Source organism: Schistocerca piceifrons, chromosome 6 (assembly GCF_021461385.2).
Source record: "Schistocerca piceifrons isolate TAMUIC-IGC-003096 chromosome 6, iqSchPice1.1, whole genome shotgun sequence".
NCBI classification, from domain to species: Eukaryota; Metazoa; Arthropoda; class Insecta; order Orthoptera; family Acrididae; genus Schistocerca; species Schistocerca piceifrons.
In genome coordinates this window covers 29,883,009-29,904,836 of record NC_060143.1, presented here as the reverse complement: position 1 = coordinate 29,904,836, position 21,828 = coordinate 29,883,009, and the positions used below count along the sequence as shown (strand labels likewise).

General features: G+C 41.0%; 1 protein-coding gene across 1 annotated transcript in view; it reads right to left on the bottom strand.

Annotated features, from left to right (window-relative positions):
• The window catches only part of LOC124802831 (dynein axonemal heavy chain 2), a 1,031,222-nt gene that overhangs the window by 477,892 nt on the left and 531,502 nt on the right, over window positions 1–21,828 (bottom strand). The window contains 1 exon segment of the mRNA XM_047263843.1: window positions 1,109–1,122. Coding sequence (XP_047119799.1) covers window positions 1,109–1,122 — 14 coding nt within the window.

Sequence of the window (21,828 nt, the reverse complement as noted above, 5' to 3'; positions counted from 1 at the left end):
ACACTACATGCAGTTCAGAACTCGTAATGGGTGTCCCACGAGTATATGCCTAACATACGATGACAAGCAGATAGAAGAAGTGGACAGTGTTAAATTCTCGAGATTACAGCTTGATAGTAAATTCAACTGGGAGGAGCACACAACAGAACTGCTGAAGCGTCTTAACAAATCTCTATTTGCAATTCGAATTGTGTCAGACATAGGGGATATAAAAATGAAAAGGCTCGAATACTATGCTTAGTTTCATTCCATAATGTCATATGGGATTATTTTTTGGGGAAATTCATCAAGCCAAGCTAAAGTTTTCCGGGTACAAAAACGTGCAGTAAGAGATATGTGGTGTGAACTCAAGAACATCCTGCAGAAGCCTGTTTAGGGAACTAGGGATACTAACTACTGCTTCCTCATACATTTATTCCTTAATGAAATTTGTCATTAAAAATATACCACTTTTTCAAACCAACAGCTCAGTTCAATGAATCAATACTAGAAATAAGAATAATCTTCACAAGGATTTAAAGTCACGTACTCTTGTACAAAAAGGTGTGCATTATTCAGTAACACACATTTTCAATAACTTGCCAGCAGCCATAAAAAGCTTACCAATGAAATTTAGTTTAAGAGAAGCCTAAAGGATTTATTTGGATGGCCAACTCCTTCTACTCCTCTCAGTAGAATTAACTGATTTGTGTGTGTGTGTGTGTGTGTGTGTGTAAGTACAATCTAACCTCTGCACCATTTCAGTGCAGTAATGTGTTCACTGTAAATAAGTATTGTAGTAGTTCTATTACATGTTTATTACCTTATAAATAACAAAAACATTTTTTTATATTAGATTCAGTGCATTAAGTGTTTGTAAAATGATTCTTTCGTATAGTGTTCATTAAAAAAATGATGATCATTCCACTTGGGACCTTGCTTATTTGTTTCAGTTGTAAATATTTGTCATGTATTATTGTTTTTCTGACATGTTCTACATCCTGGAGGACCTCCTCACTACAGATCAATTGGAGTGAAAGTAAATCTAATCTAATCTATAATCCAGGAAACAATGGCTTACACACATAGCACTTCGTCTAAAATTTACATCTGATACTGGTTCTTTCACAAGATTTGTGGGATCTAGTGATAAGATTAATCTGCCATCACTTGAACTGAAAGTAAGTACACTAAGAATAACATAGAGTGCAGCTGGCAGAAACCAACATAACACTGCAACGATGTGAAGCATTTTCAGACCTGAAAGAAATCATAGTAATGCCTGCAAGACAAGTTTAAAGAAAACTCTGTATGGTGTGTGACGATGACGATACTCTAAGGAAGCAAAAACTGAAACAGAAAATTCATAACATAACAGATCATTTAAAAAAATCTTCCTACTCGTCAAAAATTAAGGATACATTATTACACTGTAGAAGCTCAAATAATACTACCCATGCATTCAGAAGTTTCTGTTTCCCTTCTCATTATTCCACAGCACTGGCTGCAATGCAATGCAAGAGCAAAAATCGTCAGTGATCCTTGACTGAGAAAGATCTGTTTCTATTTTACAAATCTCCAGTAACATATAAATTTTTACGAAAACTGGGTACAGTATTACCTGCGCTGCTACAATTATGCTTTAACAAAAACCTTTCTATTCTACTTAGCAAGAAATTTGAGGCATAAACCGCTTTGAAAAGGGCATCCACAGTGTCTTTTGATGGGGTGTCAATAATGCGACATCTGGAATACACAAAAGATCTCGATTTAGTACAAGGTCTAGAGGATTTGGGTGATAGGGGGAGAAAACAAATTACTGCAAATTATACACTTGTTTTTATGAAAGATGTATTTACAGCTACTGGAAACTGCCTGTTTTTTGCGTAACTTAGGAGTAAAACATGCAAACCCATTGGGCATCTTACAGGAGATAATTATTTTATTGCAAAATGCAAACTTGAAACCAAACTGGTCATCTGTGATCAGAGCTAGTAATCAGAGCATGCTCAAACATTTACAGGTTACACCAGAAAGACCTTACTTCAGTGTAAATGGACAGCGAGTACTTGCTATTTACAATGTTCCACATTTATTCAAAAGCAAACAAAAGAATCTGCTTAGCAGCAACTTCACTGCAACAATGCTGGTGTTTCATTTGAAGATGATAGCTTGACATACAATATCAAGAAAAAGAACAAAAAAGCAGAATGTTGTTAAAACTCACTATTTACACATTCATTCCAGAAAATGAATGTGAAAATGGAAGTAAAAGCTATCAGCCACTCTGTTGCTGTGGCTATCAGAGTGAGTACAGCAATTAAGGAATTGCAGAGCCATACAGCTAAAAACACACCTTTTTTATAGAATTTATGAACAATATGTTTGACATGTTGAATAGCAGGACAGCATTTTCCCCAAATCCATATAGAAGTGCAACATCAGAACAATGCCCAGTAGTATTAGCAACAACGGAAAGGGCAAAAGAAGTTTTAAATATTGCACATAAAATTGATAATGAGACAGGTAAAATGACAACACCATGCATTACAGGCTTGATACAGCCTGTTAATGCTATTGTTCAGTTTTCTGAAGAGCAAAAAACTGTTGTTATTCCTGGAATCAAGAGGCCCTACAAATTTATTTTCAGTGTACCATCAGAAAGGTGGTTACAACCGGTATGCTACGGTGCTTGTTCTGGACCAGCATTATTACTGTATTTACCCAATTATAAGACAAGCTTTTTTCGGACAATCGTCATTCGAAAAATATGGGGTCATCTTATATTCACAGATTACACTATTGCTGCTGAGGTCAATGCTTTTGAAGTGTTTAATAGATTAATGTAGAGGTCATCTTAATTTACTGATGAATCATTGGCTACTGAGGTTTCACACAAATTTATTTTGAAGAGATCCGAAGGGTAGGGCTTAGCAAACAATGGTTTCATGCAAACAGGCTCGAGATGTCCCAATATGATGAACTGCTCAATGCAGTATCGATCTTGTTGGAACAATCACATGACATTTGACTCATGGTTCTAGTACAAGGGATACACAAGCAACTATGAGCTAATAATTACAACAATCTAATGTTCTGTTTTAAAATTGAGATTTTTGTGACACTCAGGAGGAAACAGCGTTAAATTCTGTCAACATAAAACTTTTATTGTATTTGAACAGCTTTGCAATAAAAGTTCTCATACATGCATAGATACCATACACACAGGTTGTCTCGTTCATCTCGACCACCCTAAATAACTGTTTGTCCAGATGCAAATTACAAAATTTTTCAAGCAAATGTTCTTTATCCGACAGGCAGACATCAATCAGCATGATTGCCTTTATATTAGCTTCGTTTTTTTACAAGATTTTTTAAATGGCACCCTGTATTTTTTATTTGGTAATTCATTTCCTCTCCTAAAGACCTATTCAAAAATGTATCACAGTGTACCATTCACTGAAACACAATATTATTAATTAGGCAACACAACAATGACTTTGAACCTGGGATCACAAATTCAACCACTTGCTGGAGTTGTCAGAGAGCAAATGAAACCAAGTAAAAACATAACACAAAACTGACTTTGACTCTCCTGTACCATTGCCCAGGAGTAGAACATTCAAAGGTGCTCAAAGTGGTAACCCTGGACACCGGTACACTGGTGCACTCATTGAATGAAAGAATTATTTACTGCTTCCAGTGTTGCCTGCTGAAGAGAATTACAAGCAAGCATGACACGTTCCTACCTGTCCTCTGTAGTTGTTGGAATATCGTGATAGACGTCTTTAACGTATCCCCAAAGTAAAAAGTCCAGAGGATTTAAATCAGGAGACCTAGCAGGTCAAGTAACTATTCCTCCTCGACCAATCCATCTGGCAAGATACCTTCAGTTCAGAACACGACTTGCACGGAAGGCATTATGTGCTGGACATCTATCATGTTGATACCACGTAAGCATTCTAGTTCTTAGCAGCACTTCATCCAGAAGAGGAGGTAGTTGGCATACGCTGTGCGAAGCATTTTGCCTACCTTTAACAACAACGACAACAATAAAAGAAATGTTATGTCGATGCAGTTTGTAGGAAGGACAGCCTTTACTGTATGCCTACTCTACACAACAGTATTTAAAAAGACTAAACTACTGTACTAAATGTACCTGTACATAAGAAAACAGTATTGCAATTACTGTTCTACTAACTTACATTCCCCATATATGAGAAGCATTTCTACCTTCTCTTCTTTGCTGTATATTCTACTCACACAACTCTTCAACTGATTACAGTTGATGTGATGGCGGGTGTGCCTTCTACTTGTGTTTACATTTGTTTTCTGTCATCGTCAGCATGCGGATGTGTTACATCACCCCGAGAACCTGCACTAAGTGCTGGGAGCGTCAACGTCAATGTTGTGTTATGTAATTAATAACGTTGAGTTTAAGTGAATGGTATGCTGTGATACATTTTTGAATAGATCTTTAGGAGAGGAAATGAATTACTGAATAAAAAATACAGGGTGCCATTTGAAAAAGTCATACCACTGTTCATATCTTTGTAAAAAAAAAAAGCTACAATGAAGGCAATCATGCTGATTGATGTCCCCCTGATGGCTAAAGAACATTTGCTTGAAATATTTTGCAATTTGCATCTGGACAAACAGTTATTTAGGGTGGTCAAGATAAATGGGACACCCTGTATATATTTACAAGGCTTTTTAAGTACAGGTAACTTTCATCTTGTCTTTCAAAAACCAGTACTTGATCCTTAAACCAAATCATTATTCTACTTGGTTATGAGAAACTGTAATGATTTACCAAGTGGGTTGCAAATGAGAAATCTGGTCTCTGTTCATGTATTAGAACACTGGGAAAAAAATGTCACCAACTTTTAATCAACTTTAGAAAAAAATGGTGACGTTAAGCTGAAATAAGGAAAAAAAGTTAAACCAGAGTTAAATGTCTAACAAATGAAATAAATCACATTAAACTGTCCACAATTGTTATCACAAGAATAAACTGCAGAGGAAAGAGCCATTGTGGAAATAGTACCAACAGATGTCACTAGATCACAGGATGAGCAAAAGTTCGAGAACTGGACTGAATCACAACTGCGATCTTTTATTCGTGTATTACTTTCTGTTGTTACATATGGTATATCGAAGAAATTCCCATTTGTCTTTCACTATTGCTCAAGCACAGCACTACAGTAGGCTCAGAGGGAAAACTACAATAAAGTGGTGTGAGGGGGGGGAACAGTGGGGAGTGGACAGCAAATTTTGTTGTGCAGCAAACTATGGGAATTTATACTATGTACTTTGGCATCTTATGAACATCTAACACATTTAAACTGCTGTTTTCTTGAATCTGTTTGTACTTGGAAACGAACTGACTTTAAAATTGGACAAATACTCAACAACAGCATACATCTCTGCGGGACATGCTAAGAGTTTAGAATGGGGCCAGTGAGGTACTTATGTAGTTCGTGCAACACTGTTGTCATCACTCACCATGAGTTATGATGGATGGGAATGACAGGGGTGTTTGTAAGCTGCCACTTATATAAAGCCAATGAGAGAGCAGCGAGCAGATGATATGCTCGAAAGCAAGAGACATTTTCACATCAGTACAGAAGTAAAATCCGTTACATGTTTAACCAAAACAAAAAAGTCTTCGATCTTGCATCCCACCATAACGAGTAATCGCATCATATTTGGAATAAATAGCCAAATATTTATGACAACGAAGATATAAGTTTCACAGCTGTCTTGTTAGGATGATGATGATGTTGTGTAAAAATAGTGATACCTCAGGCTAAGTAAATAAAAATGGCAGAGAAAAAAAATTGATAGAAACAATTCCTTTTTGTCTGTTTTATTTCTCCTTGTGTTATCAAAATGCAGACAATGAATAAAAGGCATAAGTGTACAATAGGTGTAATATAGAAAAGTTTATTATTTTGGTTAGACGGAATATGTTAAAAATAAATTATTTCCAAGGAGCCTCTTAAAAAAGAGGGGGGGGGGGGGGGGGGTCATCTTACATTCAGGGTCATCTTACATTCAGGGTCATCTTACACTTGAACAAAAACAGTAAACTGACGCTTCAAACTATGAGAGTGAAACTGATAAGATGCTGTTACTGAACAACACCGATTTGAATTTGATCTCTGCCCAACTCTTTGTCTTTAAATATGTCTGTATATGTGTGGATGGATATGTGTGTGTGTGCGAGTGTATACCTGTCCTTTTTTCCCCCAAGGTAAGTCTTTCCGCTCCCGGGATTGGAATGACTTCTTACCCTCTCCCTTAAAACCCACATCCTTTCATCTTTCCCTCTCCTTCCCTCTTTCCTGACGAAGCAACTGTTGGTTGCGAAAGCTAGAATTTTGTGTGTATGTTTGCATTTATTTGTGTGTCTGTCGACCTGCCAGCACTTTCTTTTGGTAAGTCACATCATCTTTGTTTTTAGATATATTTTTCCTACGTGGAATGTTTCCCCCTATTATAACCATATATATATATATATATATATATATATATATATATAGAGGGAAACATTCCACATGGGAAAAATATATACATATATATATATATAAACAAAGATGATGTGACTTACCAAATGAAAGTGCTGGCAGGTCGACAGACACACAAACAAACACAAACATACACACAAAATTCAAGCTTTCGCAACAAATTGTTGCCTCATCAGGAAAGAAGGAAGGAGAGGGAAAGACGAAAGGATGTGGGTTTTAAGGGAGAGGGTAAGGAGTCATTCCAATCCCGGGAGCGGAAAGACTTACCTTAGGGGGAAAAAAAGGACGGGTATACACTCGCACACACACACACATATCCATCCATATATATACAGACACAAGCAGACATATTTAAAGACAAAGAGTTTGGGCAGAGATGTCAGTCGAGGCAGAAGTGCAGAGGCAAAGATGTTGTTGAATGACAGGTGAGGTATGAGTGGGGGCAACTTGAAATTAGCGGAGGTTGAGGCCTGGCGGATAACGAGAAGAGAGGATATACTGAAGGGCAAGTTCCCATCTCCGGAGTTCTGACAGGTTGGTGTTAGTGGGAAGTATCCAGATAACCTGGACGGTGTAACACTGTGCCAAGATGTGCTGACCGTGCACCAAGGCATGTTTAGCCACAGGGTGATCCTCATTACCAACAAACACTGTCTGCCTGTGTCCATTCATGCGAATGGACAGTTTGTTGCTGGTCATTCCCACATAGAATGCGTCACAGTGTAGGCAGGTCAGTTGGTAGATCACGTGGGTGCTTTCACACGTGGCTCTGCCTTTGATCGTCTATACCCTCCGGGTTACAGGACTGGAGTAGATGGTAGTGGGAGGGTGCATGGGACAGGTTTTACACCGGGGGCGGTTACAAGGGTAGGAGCCAGGGGGTAGGGAAGGTGGTTTGGGGATTTCATAGGGATGAACTAAGAGGTTACGAAGGTTCGGTGGACGGCGGAAAGACACTCTTGGTGGAGTGGGGAGGATTTCATGAAGGATGGATCTCATTTCAGAGCAGGATTTGAGGAAGTCGTATCCCTGCTGGAGAGCCACATTCAGAATCTGATCCAGTCCCGGAAAGTATCCTGTCACAAGTGGGGCACTTTTGTGGTTGTTCTGTGGGAGGTTCTGGGTTTGAGAGGATGAGGAAGTGGCTCTGGTTATTTGCTTCTGTACCAGGTCGGGAGGGTAGTTGTGGGATGTGAAAGCTGTTGTCAGGTTGTTGGTGTAATGCTTCAGGGTTTCCGGACTGGAGCAGATTCGTTTGCCACGAAGACCTAGGCTGTAGTGAAGGGACCGTTTGATGTGGAATGGGTGGCAGCTGTCGTAATGGAGGTACTGTTGCTTGTTGGTGGGTTTTATGTGGATGGACGTGTGAAGTTGGCCATTGGACAGGTGGAGGTCAACATCAAGGAAAGTGGCATGGGATTTGGAGTAGGACCAGGTGAATCTGATGGAACCAAAGGAGTTGAGGTTGGAGAGGAAAATCTGGAGTTCTTCTTCACTGTGAGTCCAGATCATGAAGATGTCATCAATAAATCTGTACCAAACTTTGGGTTGGCAGGCTTGGGTAACCAAGAATGCTTCCTCTAAGCAACCCATGAATAGGTTGGCGTAAGAGGGGGCCATCCTGGTACCAATGGCTGTTCCCTTTAATTGTTGGTATGTCTGGCCTTCAAAAGTGAAGAAGTTGTGGGTCAGGATGAAGCTGGCTAAGGTCATGAGGAAAGAGGTTTTAAATAGGGTGGCAGGTGATCGGCGTGAAAGGAAGTGCTCCATCGCAGCGAGGCCCTGGACGTGCGGGATATTTGTGTATAAGGAAGTGGCATCAATGGTTACAAGGATGGTTTCTGGGGGTAACAGATTGGGTAAGGATTCCAGGCGTTCGAGAAAGTATATATATATATATATATATATATATATATATATATATATATATATATATATATATATATATATATATATATATATATATATATATATATATATATATATATATATATATATATATATATATATATATATATATATATATCTAAAAACAAAGATGATGTGACTTACCAAATGATAGTGCTGGCAGGTCGACAGACACACAAACAAACACAAACATACACGCAAAATTCAAGCTTTCGCAACAAACTGTTGCCTCATCAGGAAAGAGGGAAGGAGAGGGAGAGACGAAAGGATGTGGGTTTTAAGGGAGAGGGTAAGAAGTCATTCCAATCCCGGGAGCGGAAAGACTTACCGTAGGGGGGAAAAAAGGACGGGTATACACTCGCACACACACACACACATATCCATCCACACATATACAGACACAAGCAGACGTATTTAAAGACAAAGAGTTTGGGCAGAGACGTCAGTCGAGGCAGAAGTGCAGAGGCAAAGATGTTGTTGAATGACAGGTGAGGTATGAGTGGGGGCAACTTGAAATTAGCGGAGATTGAGGCCTGGTGGATAACAGGAAGAGAGGATATATTGAAGAGCAAGTTCCCATCTCCGGAGTTCGGATAGGTTGGTGTTAGTGGGAAGTATCCAGATAACCCGGACGGTGTAACACTGTGCCAAGATGTGCTGGCCGTGCACCAAGGCATGTTTAGCCACAGGGTGATCCTCATTACCAACAAACACTGTCTGCCTGTGTCCATTCATGCGAATGGACAATTTGTTGCTGGTCATTCCCACATAGAATGCGTCACAGTGTAGGCAGGTCAGTTGGTAGATCACGTAGGTGCTTTCACACGTGGCTCTGCCTTTGTTCGTGTACACCCTGCGGGTTACAGGACTGGAGTAGGTGGTAGTGGGAGGGTGCATGGGACAGGTTTTACACCGGGGGCGGTTACAAGGGTAGGAGCCAGGGGGTAGGGAAGGTGGTTTGGGGATTTCATAGGGATGAACTAAGAGGTTACGAAGGTTCGGTGGACGGCGGAAAGACACTCTTGGTGGAGTGGGGAGGATTTCATGAAGGATGGATCTCATTTCAGGGCAGGATTTGAGGAAGTCGTATCCCTGCTGGAGAGCCACATTCAGAATCTGATCCAGTCCCGGAAAGTATCCTGTCACAAGTGGGGCACTTTTGTGGTTGTTCTGTGGGAGGTTCTGGGTTTGAGAGGATGAGGAAGTGGCTCTGATTATTTGCTTCTGTACCAGGTCGGGAGAGTAGTTGTGGGATGTGAAAGCTGTTGTCAGGTTGTTGGTGTAATGCTTCAGGGATTCCGGACTGGAGCAGATTCGTTTGCCACGAAGACCTAGGCTGTAGGGAAGGGACCGTTTGATGTGGAATGGGTGGCAGCTGTCGTAATGGAGGTACTGCTGCTTGCTGGTGGGTTTGATGTGGACGGACGTGTGAAGTTGGCCATTGGACAGGTGGAGGTCAACATCAAGGAAAGTGGCATGGGATTTGGAGTAGGACCAGGTGAATCTGATGAAACCAAAGGAGTTGAGTTTGGAGAGGAAAATCTGGAGTTCTTCTTCACTGTGAGTCCAGATCATGAAGATGTCATCAATAAATCTGTATCAAACTTTGGGTTGGCAGGCTTGGGTAACCAAGAAGGCTTCCTCTAAGCAACCCATGAATAGGTTGGCGTAAGAGGGGGCCATCCTGGTACCAATGGCTGTTCCCTTTAATTGTTGGTATGTCTGGCCTTCAAAAGTGAAGAAGTTGTGGGTCAGGATGAAGCTGGCTAAGGTCATGAGGAAAGAGGTTTTAAATAGGGTGGCAGGTGATCGGCGTGAAAGGAAGTGCTCCATCGCAGGGAGGCCCTGGACATGCGGGATATTTGTGTATAAGGAAGTGGCATCAATGGTTACAAGGATGGTTTCTGGGGGTAACGGATTGGGTAAGGATTCCAGGCATTCGAGAAAGAAAAAAAACAAAGATGATGTGACTTACCAAATGAAAGTGCTGGCAGTTCGACAGACACACAAACAAACACAAACATACACGCAAAATTCAAGCTTTCGCAACAAATTGTTGCCTCATCAGGAAAGAAGGAAGGAGAGGGAAAGACGAAAGGATGTGGGTTTTAAGGGAGAGGGTAAGGAGTCATTCCAATCCCGGGAGCGGAAAGACTTACCTTAGGGGGGAAAAAAGGACGGGTATACACTCGCACACACACACATATCCATCCACACATATACAGACACAAGCAGACGTATTTAAAGACAAAGAGTTTGGGGAGAGATGACAGTCGAGGCAGAAGTGCAGAGGCAAAGATGTTGTTGAATGACAGGTGAGGTACGAGTGGGGGCAACTTGAAATTAGCGGAGATTGAGGCCTGGTGGATAACGGGAAGAGAGGATATATTGAAGAGCAAGTTCCCATCTCCGGAGTTCGGATAGGTTGGTGTTAGTGGGAAGTATCCAGGTAACCCAGATGGTGTAACACTGTGCCAAGATGTGCTGGCCGTGCACCAAGGCATGTTTAGCCACAGGGTGATCCTCATTACCAACAAACACTGTCTGCCTGTGTCCATTCATGCGAATGGACAGTTTGTTGCTGGTCATTCCCACATAGAATGCGTCACAGTGTAGGCAGGTCAGTTGGTAGATCACGTGGGTGCTTTCACACGTGGCTCTGCCTTTGATCGTGTACACCCTCCGGGTTACAGGACTAGAGTAGGTGGTAGTGGGAGGGTGCATGGGACAGGTTTTACACCGGGGGCGGTTACAAGGGTAGGAGCCAGGGGGTAGGGAAGGTGGTTTGGGGATTTCATAGGGATGAACTAAGAGGTTACGAAGGTTCGGTGGACGGCGGAAAGACACTCTTGGTGGAGTGGGGAGGATTTCATGAAGGATGGATCTCATTTCAGGGCAGGATTTGAGGAAGTCGTATCCCTGCTGGAGAGCCACATTCAGAATCTGATCCAGTCCCGGAAAGTATCCTGTCACAAGTGGGGTACTTTTGTGGTTGTTCTGTGGGAGGTTCTGGGTTTGAGAGGATGAGGAAGTGGCTCTGGTTATTTGCTTCTGTACCAGGTCGGGAGAGTAGTTGTGGGATGTGAAAGCTGTTGTCAGGTTGTTGGTGTAATGCTTCAGGGATTCCGGACTGGAGCAGATTTGTTTGCCACGAAGACCTAGGCTGTAGGGAAGGGACCGTTTGATGTGGAATGGGTGGCAGCTGTCGTAATGGAGGTACTGTTGCTTGCTGGTGGGTTTGATGTGGACGGACGTGTGAAGTTGGCCATTGGACAGGTGGAGGTCAACATCAAGGAAAGTGGCATGGGATTTGGAGTAGGACCAGGTGAATCTGATGAAACCAAAGGAGTTGAGTTTGGAGAGGAAAATCTGGAGTTCTTCTTCACTGTGAGTCCAGATCATGAAGATGTCATCAATAAATCTGTATCAAACTTTGGGTTGGCAGGCTTGGGTAACCAAGAAGGCTTCCTCTAAGCAACCCATGAATAGGTTGGCATAAGAGGGGGCCATCCTGGTACCAATGGCTGTTCCCTTTAATTGTTGGTATGTCTGGCCTTCAAAAGTGAAGAAGTTGTGGGTCAGGATGAAGCTGGCTAAGGTCATGAGGAAAGAGGTTTTAAATAGGGTGGCAGGTGATCGGCGTGAAAGGAAGTGCTCCATCGCAGGGAGGCCCTGGACATGCGGGATATTTGTGTATAAGGAAGTGGCATCAATGGTTACAAGGATGGTTTCTGGGGGTAACGGATTGGGTAAGGATTCCAGGCATTCGAGAAAGAAAAAAAACAAAGATGATGTGACTTACCAAATGAAAGTGCTGGCAGGTCGACAGACACACAAACAAACACAAACATACACGCAAAATTCAAGCTTTCGCAACAAATTGTTGCCTCATCAGGAAAGAAGGAAGGAGAGGGAAAGACGAAAGGATGTGGGTTTTAAGGGAGAGGGTAAGGAGTCATTCCAATCCCGGGAGCGGAAAGACTTACCTTAGGGGGGAAAAAAGGACGGGTATACACTCGCACACACACACATATCCATCCACACATATACAGACACAAGCAGACGTATTTAAAGACAAAGAGTTTGGGGAGAGATGACAGTCGAGGCAGAAGTGCAGAGGCAAAGATGTTGTTGAATGACAGGTGAGGTACGAGTGGGGGCAACTTGAAATTAGCGGAGATTGAGGCCTGGTGGATAACGGGAAGAGAGGATATATTGAAGAGCAAGTTCCCATCTCCGGAGTTCGGATAGGTTGGTGTTAGTGGGAAGTATCCAGGTAACCCAGATGGTGTAACACTGTGCCAAGATGTGCTGGCCGTGCACCAAGGCATGTTTAGCCACAGGGTGATCCTCATTACCAACAAACACTGTCTGCCTGTGTCCATTCATGCGAATGGACAGTTTGTTGCTGGTCATTCCCACATAGAATGCGTCACAGTGTAGGCAGGTCAGTTGGTAGATCACGTGGGTGCTTTCACACGTGGCTCTGCCTTTGATCGTGTACACCCTCCGGGTTACAGGACTAGAGTAGGTGGTAGTGGGAGGGTGCATGGGACAGGTTTTACACCGGGGGCGGTTACAAGGGTAGGAGCCAGGGGGTAGGGAAGGTGGTTTGGGGATTTCATAGGGATGAACTAAGAGGTTACGAAGGTTCGGTGGACGGCGGAAAGACACTCTTGTTGGAGTGGGGAGGATTTCATGAAGGATGGATCTCATTTCAGGGCAGGATTTGAGGAAGTCGTATCCCTGCTGGAGAGCCACATTCAGAATCTGATCCAGTCCCGGAAAGTATCCTGTCACAAGTGGGGCACTTTTGTGGTTGTTCTGTGGGAGGTTCTGGGTTTGAGAGGATGAGGAAGTGGCTCTGGTTATTTGCTTCTGTACCAGGTCGGGAGGGTAGTTGTGGGATGTGAAAGCTGTTGTCAGGTTGTTGGTGTAATGCTTCAGGGATTCCGGACTGGAGCAGATTCGTTTGCCACGAAGACCTAGGCTGTAGGGAAGGGACCGTTTGATGTGGAATGGGTGGCAGCTGTCGTAATGGAGGTACTGTTGCTTGTTGGTCGGTTTGATGTGGACGGACGTGTGAAGTTGGCCATTGGACAGGTGGAGGTCAACATCAAGGAAAGTGGCATGGGATTTGGAGTAGGACCAGGTGAATCTGATGGAACCAAAGGAGTTGAGGTTGGAGAGGAAAATCTGGAGTTCTTCTTCACTGTGAGTCCAGATCATGAAGATGTCATCAATAAATCTGTACCAAACTTTGGGTTGGCAGGCTTGGGTAACCAAGAAGGCTTCCTCTAAGCAACCCATGAATAGGTTGGCGTAAGAGGGGTCCATCCTGGTACCAATGGCTGTTCCCCTTAATTGTTGGTATGTCTGGCCTTCAAAAGTGAAGAAGTTGTGGGTCAGGATGAAGCTGGCTAAGGTCATGAGGAAAGAGGTTTTAAATAGGGTGGCAGGTGATCGGCGTGAAAGGAAGTGCTCCATCGCAGCGAGGCCCTGGACGTGCGGGATATTTGTGTATAAGGAAGTGGCATCAATGGTTACAAGGATGGTTTCTGGGGGTAACGGATTGGGTAAGGATTCCAGGCGTTCGAGAAAGAAAATATATAAATATAAATATATATATATAAACAAAGATGATGTGACTTACCAAATGATAGTGCTGGCAGGTCGACAGACACACAAACAATCACAAACATACACGCAAAATTCAAGGTTTCGCAACAAACTGTTGCCTCATCAGGAAAGAGGGAAGGAGAGGGAAAGACGAAAGGATGTGGGTTTTAAGGGAGAGGGTAAGGAGTCATTCCAATCCCGGGAGCGGAAAGACTTACCTTAGGGGGGAAAAAAGGACGGGTATACACTCGCACACACACCCATATCCATCCACACATATACAGACACAAGCAGGCATATTTAAAGATGTCTGTCTTTGTATATATGTATACCCGTCCTTTTTTCCCCCTACGGTAAGTCTTTCCGCTCCCGGGATTGGAATGACTCCTTACCCTCTCCCTTAAAACCCACTTGCTTTCGTCTTTCCCTCTCCTTCCCTCTTTCCTGATGAGGCAACAGTTTGTTGCGAAAGCTTGAATTTTGTGTGTATGTATGTGTCTGTTTGTGTTTCTATCAACCTGCCAGCGCTTTCGTATGGTAAGTCACATCATCTTTGTTTTTATATATATAAAAATAGAGGGAAACATTCCACTTTATATATATATATATATATATATATAATGGAAGGAAACATTCCACGTGGGAAAAATTATATATAAAAACAAAGATGAGGTGACTTACCGAACAAAAGCGCTGGCAGGTCGATAGACACACAAACAAACACAAACATACACACAAAATTCAAGCTTTCGCAACAAACTGTTGCCTCATCAGGAAAGAGGGAAGGAGAGGGGAAGACGAAAGGAAGTGGGTTTTAAGGGAGAGGGTAAGGAGTCATTCCAATCCCGGGAGCGGAAAGACTTACCTTAGGGGGAAAAAAGGACAGGTATACACTCGCACACACGCACATATCCATCCCCCTAAGGTAAGTCTTTCCGCTCCCGGGATTGGAATGACTCCTTACCCTCTCCCTTAAAACCCACTTCCTTTCGTCTTCCCCTCTCCTTCCCTCTTTCCTGATGAGGCAACAGTTTGTTGCGAAAGCTTGAATTTTGTGTGTATGTTTGTGTGTCTATCGACCTGCCAGCGCTTTTGTTCGGTAAGTCACCTCATCTTTGTTTTTATATATATATATATATATATATATATATATATATATATATATATATATATATATATATATATATTATTATTATTATTATTATTATTCACGTTTGGGCCCTACTGGACCACGCGAAGTACAATCACGGGGCATTCAGTTATTTTCTTTTAGCCTTTCTCTCTGCCCAAATTGTTTTCATTCTCTCGGAATGAGCTCTTTTCCTTTCATCAGACCATGTGGTTCCAGTTTTCTTTGGTTTTTCAGCTTGACCAACTACCCAGTCATGAATTTTTTGCCCAAATAATTTTCTGTCTTGAATTTCATCTTGTTTTATATCTGCCTCTTTCATGTCCTCTTTTATAGCAGCAATCCATTTTATTGTCTCAAATTTAGCTTTACTTCGATTTTCGTAGAATTCCACTACTTGTTTAGTTAGTCTGGTAACATCCATTCTTTTAATATGCCCATAAAATTTTAATCTGCGTTTTTTCATATCCGAATATATGCTGGTGTATTGTTGAATTTCACTATTTGCTCTTAGCCTGTATGTTCCTTCTTCAGTATATTTTGGACCTAGAATTTTTCTGATTACTTTTCTTTCTCTTTTTTGGATTTCTTGAATGTCCTTTTTTCTGTTTAAAATTAGCGTTTCAGCCCCATAAAGGCACTCTGGTTTTATGACCGTGTTGTAATGTCTCAATTTAGAGTACCTCGAGAGACATTTTTTGTTGTAGATGTCTTTTGTAAGTCTAAAAGCTGTCTCCATCTTTTGACAACGAATTTCATTTCCAATTTTTTCTATATATATATATATATATATATATATATATATATATATATATATATATATATATATATATATATATATATATATATATAGACACACACACAGGGACACATTCCACGTGGGAAAATATTTGTGTGTCTACCAACATACCAACGCTTTCGTTTGGTAAGTTACATCATCTTTTAATATAATAGAGGGAAACATTCCACGTGGGAAAAATATATCTAAAAACAAAGATGATGTGACTTACCAAACGAAAGTGCTGGCAGGTCGATAGACACACATACAAACACAACTATACACACAAAATTCTAGCTTTCGCAACCAACGGCTGCTTCATCAGGAAAGAGGGAAGGGGAGGAAAAGACGAAAGGATGTGGGTTTTAAGGGAGAGGGTACGGAGTCATACCAATGATGGAAGCGGAAAAACTTACATTAGGGGGAAAAAAGGACAGATATACACTCGCACACACATACATATCCATCCGCACATATACCTGTCCTTTTTTCCCCCTAACGTAAGTCTTTCCACTCCTGAGATTAGAATGACTCCTTACCCTCTCCCTTAAAACCCACATCCTTTCATCTTTCCCTCTCCTTCCCTCTTTCCTGATGAAGCAACCTTGGGTTGTGAAAACTTGAAATTTGTGTGTGTGTCTGTGTGTTTTTTATTGTGTCTATCTACCAGCGCTTTCTCGTTTGGTAAGTCACAGCATCTTTGTTTTTTATATATATTTTTCCCATGTGGAATGTTATGTATACACACACACCTGTGCACCTACATTGTGCCGGTCTGCCACAATTTTCCTTGCTCAGTTTCTAAAATATTGCATTACTGTGGACATACATAAACTGAAAATGATGAAAAGAGAAACTAGTGTCATAAATGTACAACAATCAGGTTTTTGATAGAGGATGAGAAGCAGCTGAATCAAGATCATGACAAACATTTGCAACGACAAGATCTGGCTCAAAATAAGTGCAATGAACGCAAAATTCAAGGACATTGTGCGCCAAGTGTTGTGGTCATAAATTTTGACCTACAAGCTGTCTTGATCATTCCACAGGAACTTCATGGCCAGATATTCGTCTGAGAAAATTGGCATAGTATAATTTGACCAAGCAACACCTGGTAAATAGAAATGGCATTTGTTATTTATGAAAAGATCAGTTGGTAAAAATGAACTGACTGAAACTGCCATACATGACAATCAACCTACGCACAAATAAGATTGCTATCAGATGGATGTGTGGTTCTGCAGAAGAACTCTACATTTACTTCTACGTGTACTGCTGTGTACAAGAACTATCTAAACGTAGGGTGAACTGATCAATCATTTTTTGAAACAGGTCACACAGAAATGGAAAACTGACTATTTATTGCAAAATAGAGAATAAAAGCACTTATGCACCAGAGAAAAGGCACAAATTATTACTACAGAATATTTGTCAGGAAATACTTATTGATTACAAACACAGAATGTCAATGTGCACACATTTTTGCCACAACTATTTTGTGGGGATTAATTTTGTATGAATCATTCCTTTTAATTTTATTTATTGAGCTTTTCCTCCATACAAAGGTTATTCTCCAACATAACAAATACCCAGAAATTATTACATCTGTTGCATAGAATCTTAATTTATCTCCTCAGGATGTCCCTCCAGGTGTTTCAATTTTGTATATCTTCTTCCTCTGCACAAACTCTTCTCATCGTTAATCGTACATTTTGGAGCCAGGTGATCACAGGGCATCCCCTTCTCTTCTTTCCTTGCAGTTCAGAATTCTGGCTTCCTCTATTCTTCCTACATGCCCATTCCATTGTAACTGCCTTCTGTCCACCACATCATGTATTCTTTCTCTTACTTCCATTCTCTTTATTATTTTATCATTTCTTACTTTCTCTTTTCTAGAAATTTTTGCTGATCTTCTCCAGAAGTCCATTTCTACTGCTTGCAGTTTTTTATGGGTTTCAGATTAGTAGTACAAGTCTCCATTCCATACATAACTACTCTCTCTAGTATCGATTTATATATGATTTTTTGGTTCAGTTTATTATATTTCTGTTTCATAAGATTGAGTTGAGCATCCCAATCACCTTCCTTCCTCTGCTAATTCTTTTATTAAGTTCTACCTCTGATTTTCGCTCAATCTCTAAAATGGTTCCCAAACAACAGAAAGTGTTAACATTCTTAATTTTCTTTCCCTCTATGTATAAGTCACCTGGATCACTAGTAATTAATCTTCAATCCCCAGTTTATGTATTCCAATGCTAATTTTCTACATATATAATCTGCATCCTCCCCATCTTGTGCTATAACTACTTGATCATCAGCAAATAGTAGGTGATGTAAATGAACTCCATCTTTAATTTCTAGACCCATCCCATTGCATTTATGAGACCATGTTTTATTACTGATGTCTACATAGACTTTAAATAATGTTGGTGACAGTCTTGTAACAGACCCTTGCTTGTTCTAAATTTCTCTGAAAGTGTACTACCAATTTTCCACTTGACATATGTTATCTCTATACACTTCTTGTATTATATCAATTAAAGGATCCTTTATTTTTGCCACATGTAATGCTCTTCAACGTTGTTTTCTCAGGACAATATCACATTCTTTTTCAAAATCTATGATAATTAATCGTATACGTTTTTATTTATTTTCCCTATGTTTCTCTAAGATCTGTTCTAATGCGAAAAAATGGTCAATGCACGATCTCCCGGCTTTGAAACCACATTGTTCTTCCTGAGTAGTTATTTTCCCAAAATTTCTCACTAAAGTGCTTATAACACGAATTCCACAATAGTTCAAGCAGCTTCAGCAATCCCCTTTCTTAAATATAGTATTAATATCCCCCCCATGAACCATGGACCTTGTTGTTGGTGGGGAGGCTTGCGTGCCTCAGCGATACAGATAGCCGTACCGTAGGTACAACCACAACGGAGGGGTATCTGTTGAGAGGCCAGACAAACGTGTGGTTCCTGAAGAGGGGCAGCAGCCTTTTCAGTAGTTGCAAGGGCAACAGTCTGGATGATTGACTGATCTGGCCTTGTAACAATAACCAAAACGGCCTTGCTGTGCTGGTACTGTGAACGGCTGAAAGCAAGGGGAAACTACGGCCGTAATTTTTCCCGAGGGCATGCAGCTTTACTGTATGATTAAATGATGATGGCGTCCTCTTGGGTAAAATATTCTGGAGGTAAAATAGTCCCCCATTCGGATGTCCGGGCGGGGACTACTCAAGACGATGTCGTTATCAGGAGAAAGAAAACTGGCGTTCTACGGATCGGAGTGTGGAATGTCAGGTCCCTTAATCGGGCAGGAAGGTTAGAAAATTTGAAAAGGGAAATGGATAGGTTAAAGTTAGATATAGTGGGAATTAGTGAAGTTCAGTGGCAGGAGGAACAAGACTTCTGATCAGGTAACTTACAGGGTTATAAACACAAAGTCAAATAGGGGTAATGCAGGAGTAGGTTTAATGATAAATAGGAAAATAGGAACGCAGGTAAGCTATTACAAACAGCTTAGTGAACGCATTATTGTGGCCAAGATAGATACGAAGCCCACACCTACTACAGTAGTACAAGTTTATATGCCAACTAGCTCTGCAGATGACGAAGAAATTGAAGAAATGTATGATGAAATAAAAGAAATTATTCAGATAGTGAAGGGAGACGAAATTTTAATAGTCATGGGTGACTGGAATTCGAGTGTAGGAAAAGGGAGAGAAGGAAACGTAGCAGGTGAATATGGATTGGGGCTAAGAAATGAAAGAGGAAGCCGCCTGGTAGAATTTTGCACAGAGCACAACTTAATCATAGCTAACACTTGGTTTAAGAATCATGATAGAAGGTTGTATACATGGAAGAACACTGGATGTACTAAAAGGTATCAGATTGATTATATAATTGTAAGACAGAGATTTAGGAACCAGGTTTTAAATTGTAAGACATTTCCAGGGGCAGATGCGGACTCTGACCACAATCTATTGGTTATGACCTGTAGATTAAAACTGAAGAAATTGCAAAAAGGTGGGAAGTTAAGGAGATGGGACCTGGATAAATTGAAAGAACCAGAGGTTGTACAGAGTTTCAGGGAGAGCATAAGGGAACAGTTGACAGGGATGGGGGAAAGAAATACAGTAGAAGAAGAATGGGTAGCTTTGAGGGATGAAGTAGTGAAGGCAGCAGAGGTTCAAGTAGGTAAAAAGACGAGGGCTAGTAGAAATCCTTGGGTAACAGAAGAAATATGAATTTATTTGATGAAAGGAGAAAATATAAAAATGCAGTAAATGAAGCAGGCAAAAAGGAATACAAACGTCTCAAAAATGAGATCGACAGGAAGTGCAAAATGGCTAAGCAGGGATGGCTAGAGGACAAATGTAAGGATGTAGAGGCTTATCTCACTAGGGGTAAGATAGATACTGCCTACAGGAAAATTAAAGAGACCTTTGGAGATAAGAGAACCACTTGTATGAACATCAAGAGCTCAGATGCACACTCAGTTCTAAGCAAAGAAGGGAAAGCAGAGAGGTGGAAGGAGCATATATAGAGGGTCTATGCAAGGGCGATGTACTTGAGGACAATATTATGGAAATGGAAGAGGATGTAGATGAAGATGAAATGGGAGATACGATACTGCGTGAAGAGTTTGACAGAGCACTGAAAGACCTGAGTCGAAACAAGGCCCCCAGAGTAGACAACATTCCATTGGAGCTACTGACGGCCCTAGGAGAGCCAGTCCTGACAAAACTCTACCATCTGGTGAGAAAGATGTATGAAACAGGCGAAATACCCTCAGACTTCAAGCAGAATATAATAATTCCAATCCCAAAGAAAGCAGGTGTTGACAGATGTGAGAATTACCAAACAATCAGTTTAATAAGCCACAGCTGCAAAATACTAACACGAATTCTTTACAGACGAATGGAAAAACTAGTAGAAGCCAACCTCGGGGAAGATCAGTTTGGATTCCGTAGAAATACTGGAACACGTGAGGCAATACTGACCTTACAACTTATCTTAGAAGAAAGATTAAGGAAAGGCAAATCTACATTTCTAGCATTTGTAGACTTAGAGAAAGCTTTTGACAATGTTGACTGGAATACTCTCTTTCAAATTCTAAAGGTGGCAGGGGTAAAATACAAGGAGTGAAAGGCTATTTACAATTTGTACAGAAAGCAGATGGCAGTTATAAGAGTCGAGGGACATGAAAGTGAAGCAGTGGTTGGGAAGGGAGTAAGACAGGGTTGTAGCCTCTCCCCGATGTTATTCAATCTGTATATTGAGCAAGCAGTAAAGGAAACAAAAGAAAAATTCGGAATAGGTATTAAAATCCATGGAGAAGAAATAAAAACTTTGAGGTTTGCCGATGACATTGTAATTCTGTCAGAGACAGCAAAGGACTTGGAAGAGCAGTTGAACGGAATGGATGGTGTCTTGAAGGGAGGATATAAGATGAACATCAACAAAAGCAAAACGAGGATAATGAAATGTAGTCGAATTAAGTCGGGTGATGTTGAGGGTATTAGATTAGGAAATGAGACACTTAAAGTAGTAAAGGAGTTTTGCTATTTGGGGAGCAAAATAACTGATGATGGTCGAAGTAGAGAGGATATAAAATGTAGACTGGCAATGGCAAGGAAAGCGATTCTGAAGAAGAGAAATTTGTTAACATCGAGTATAGATTTAATTGTCAGGAAGTCATTTCTGAAAGTATTTGTATGGAGTGTAGCCATGTATGGAAGTGAAACATGGACGGTAAATAGTTTGGACAAGAAGAGAATAGAAGCTTTCGAAATGTGGTGCTACAGAAGAATGTTGAAGATTAGATGGGTAAATCACATAACTAATGAGGAGGTACTGAACAGGATTGGGGAGAAGAGGAGTTTGTGG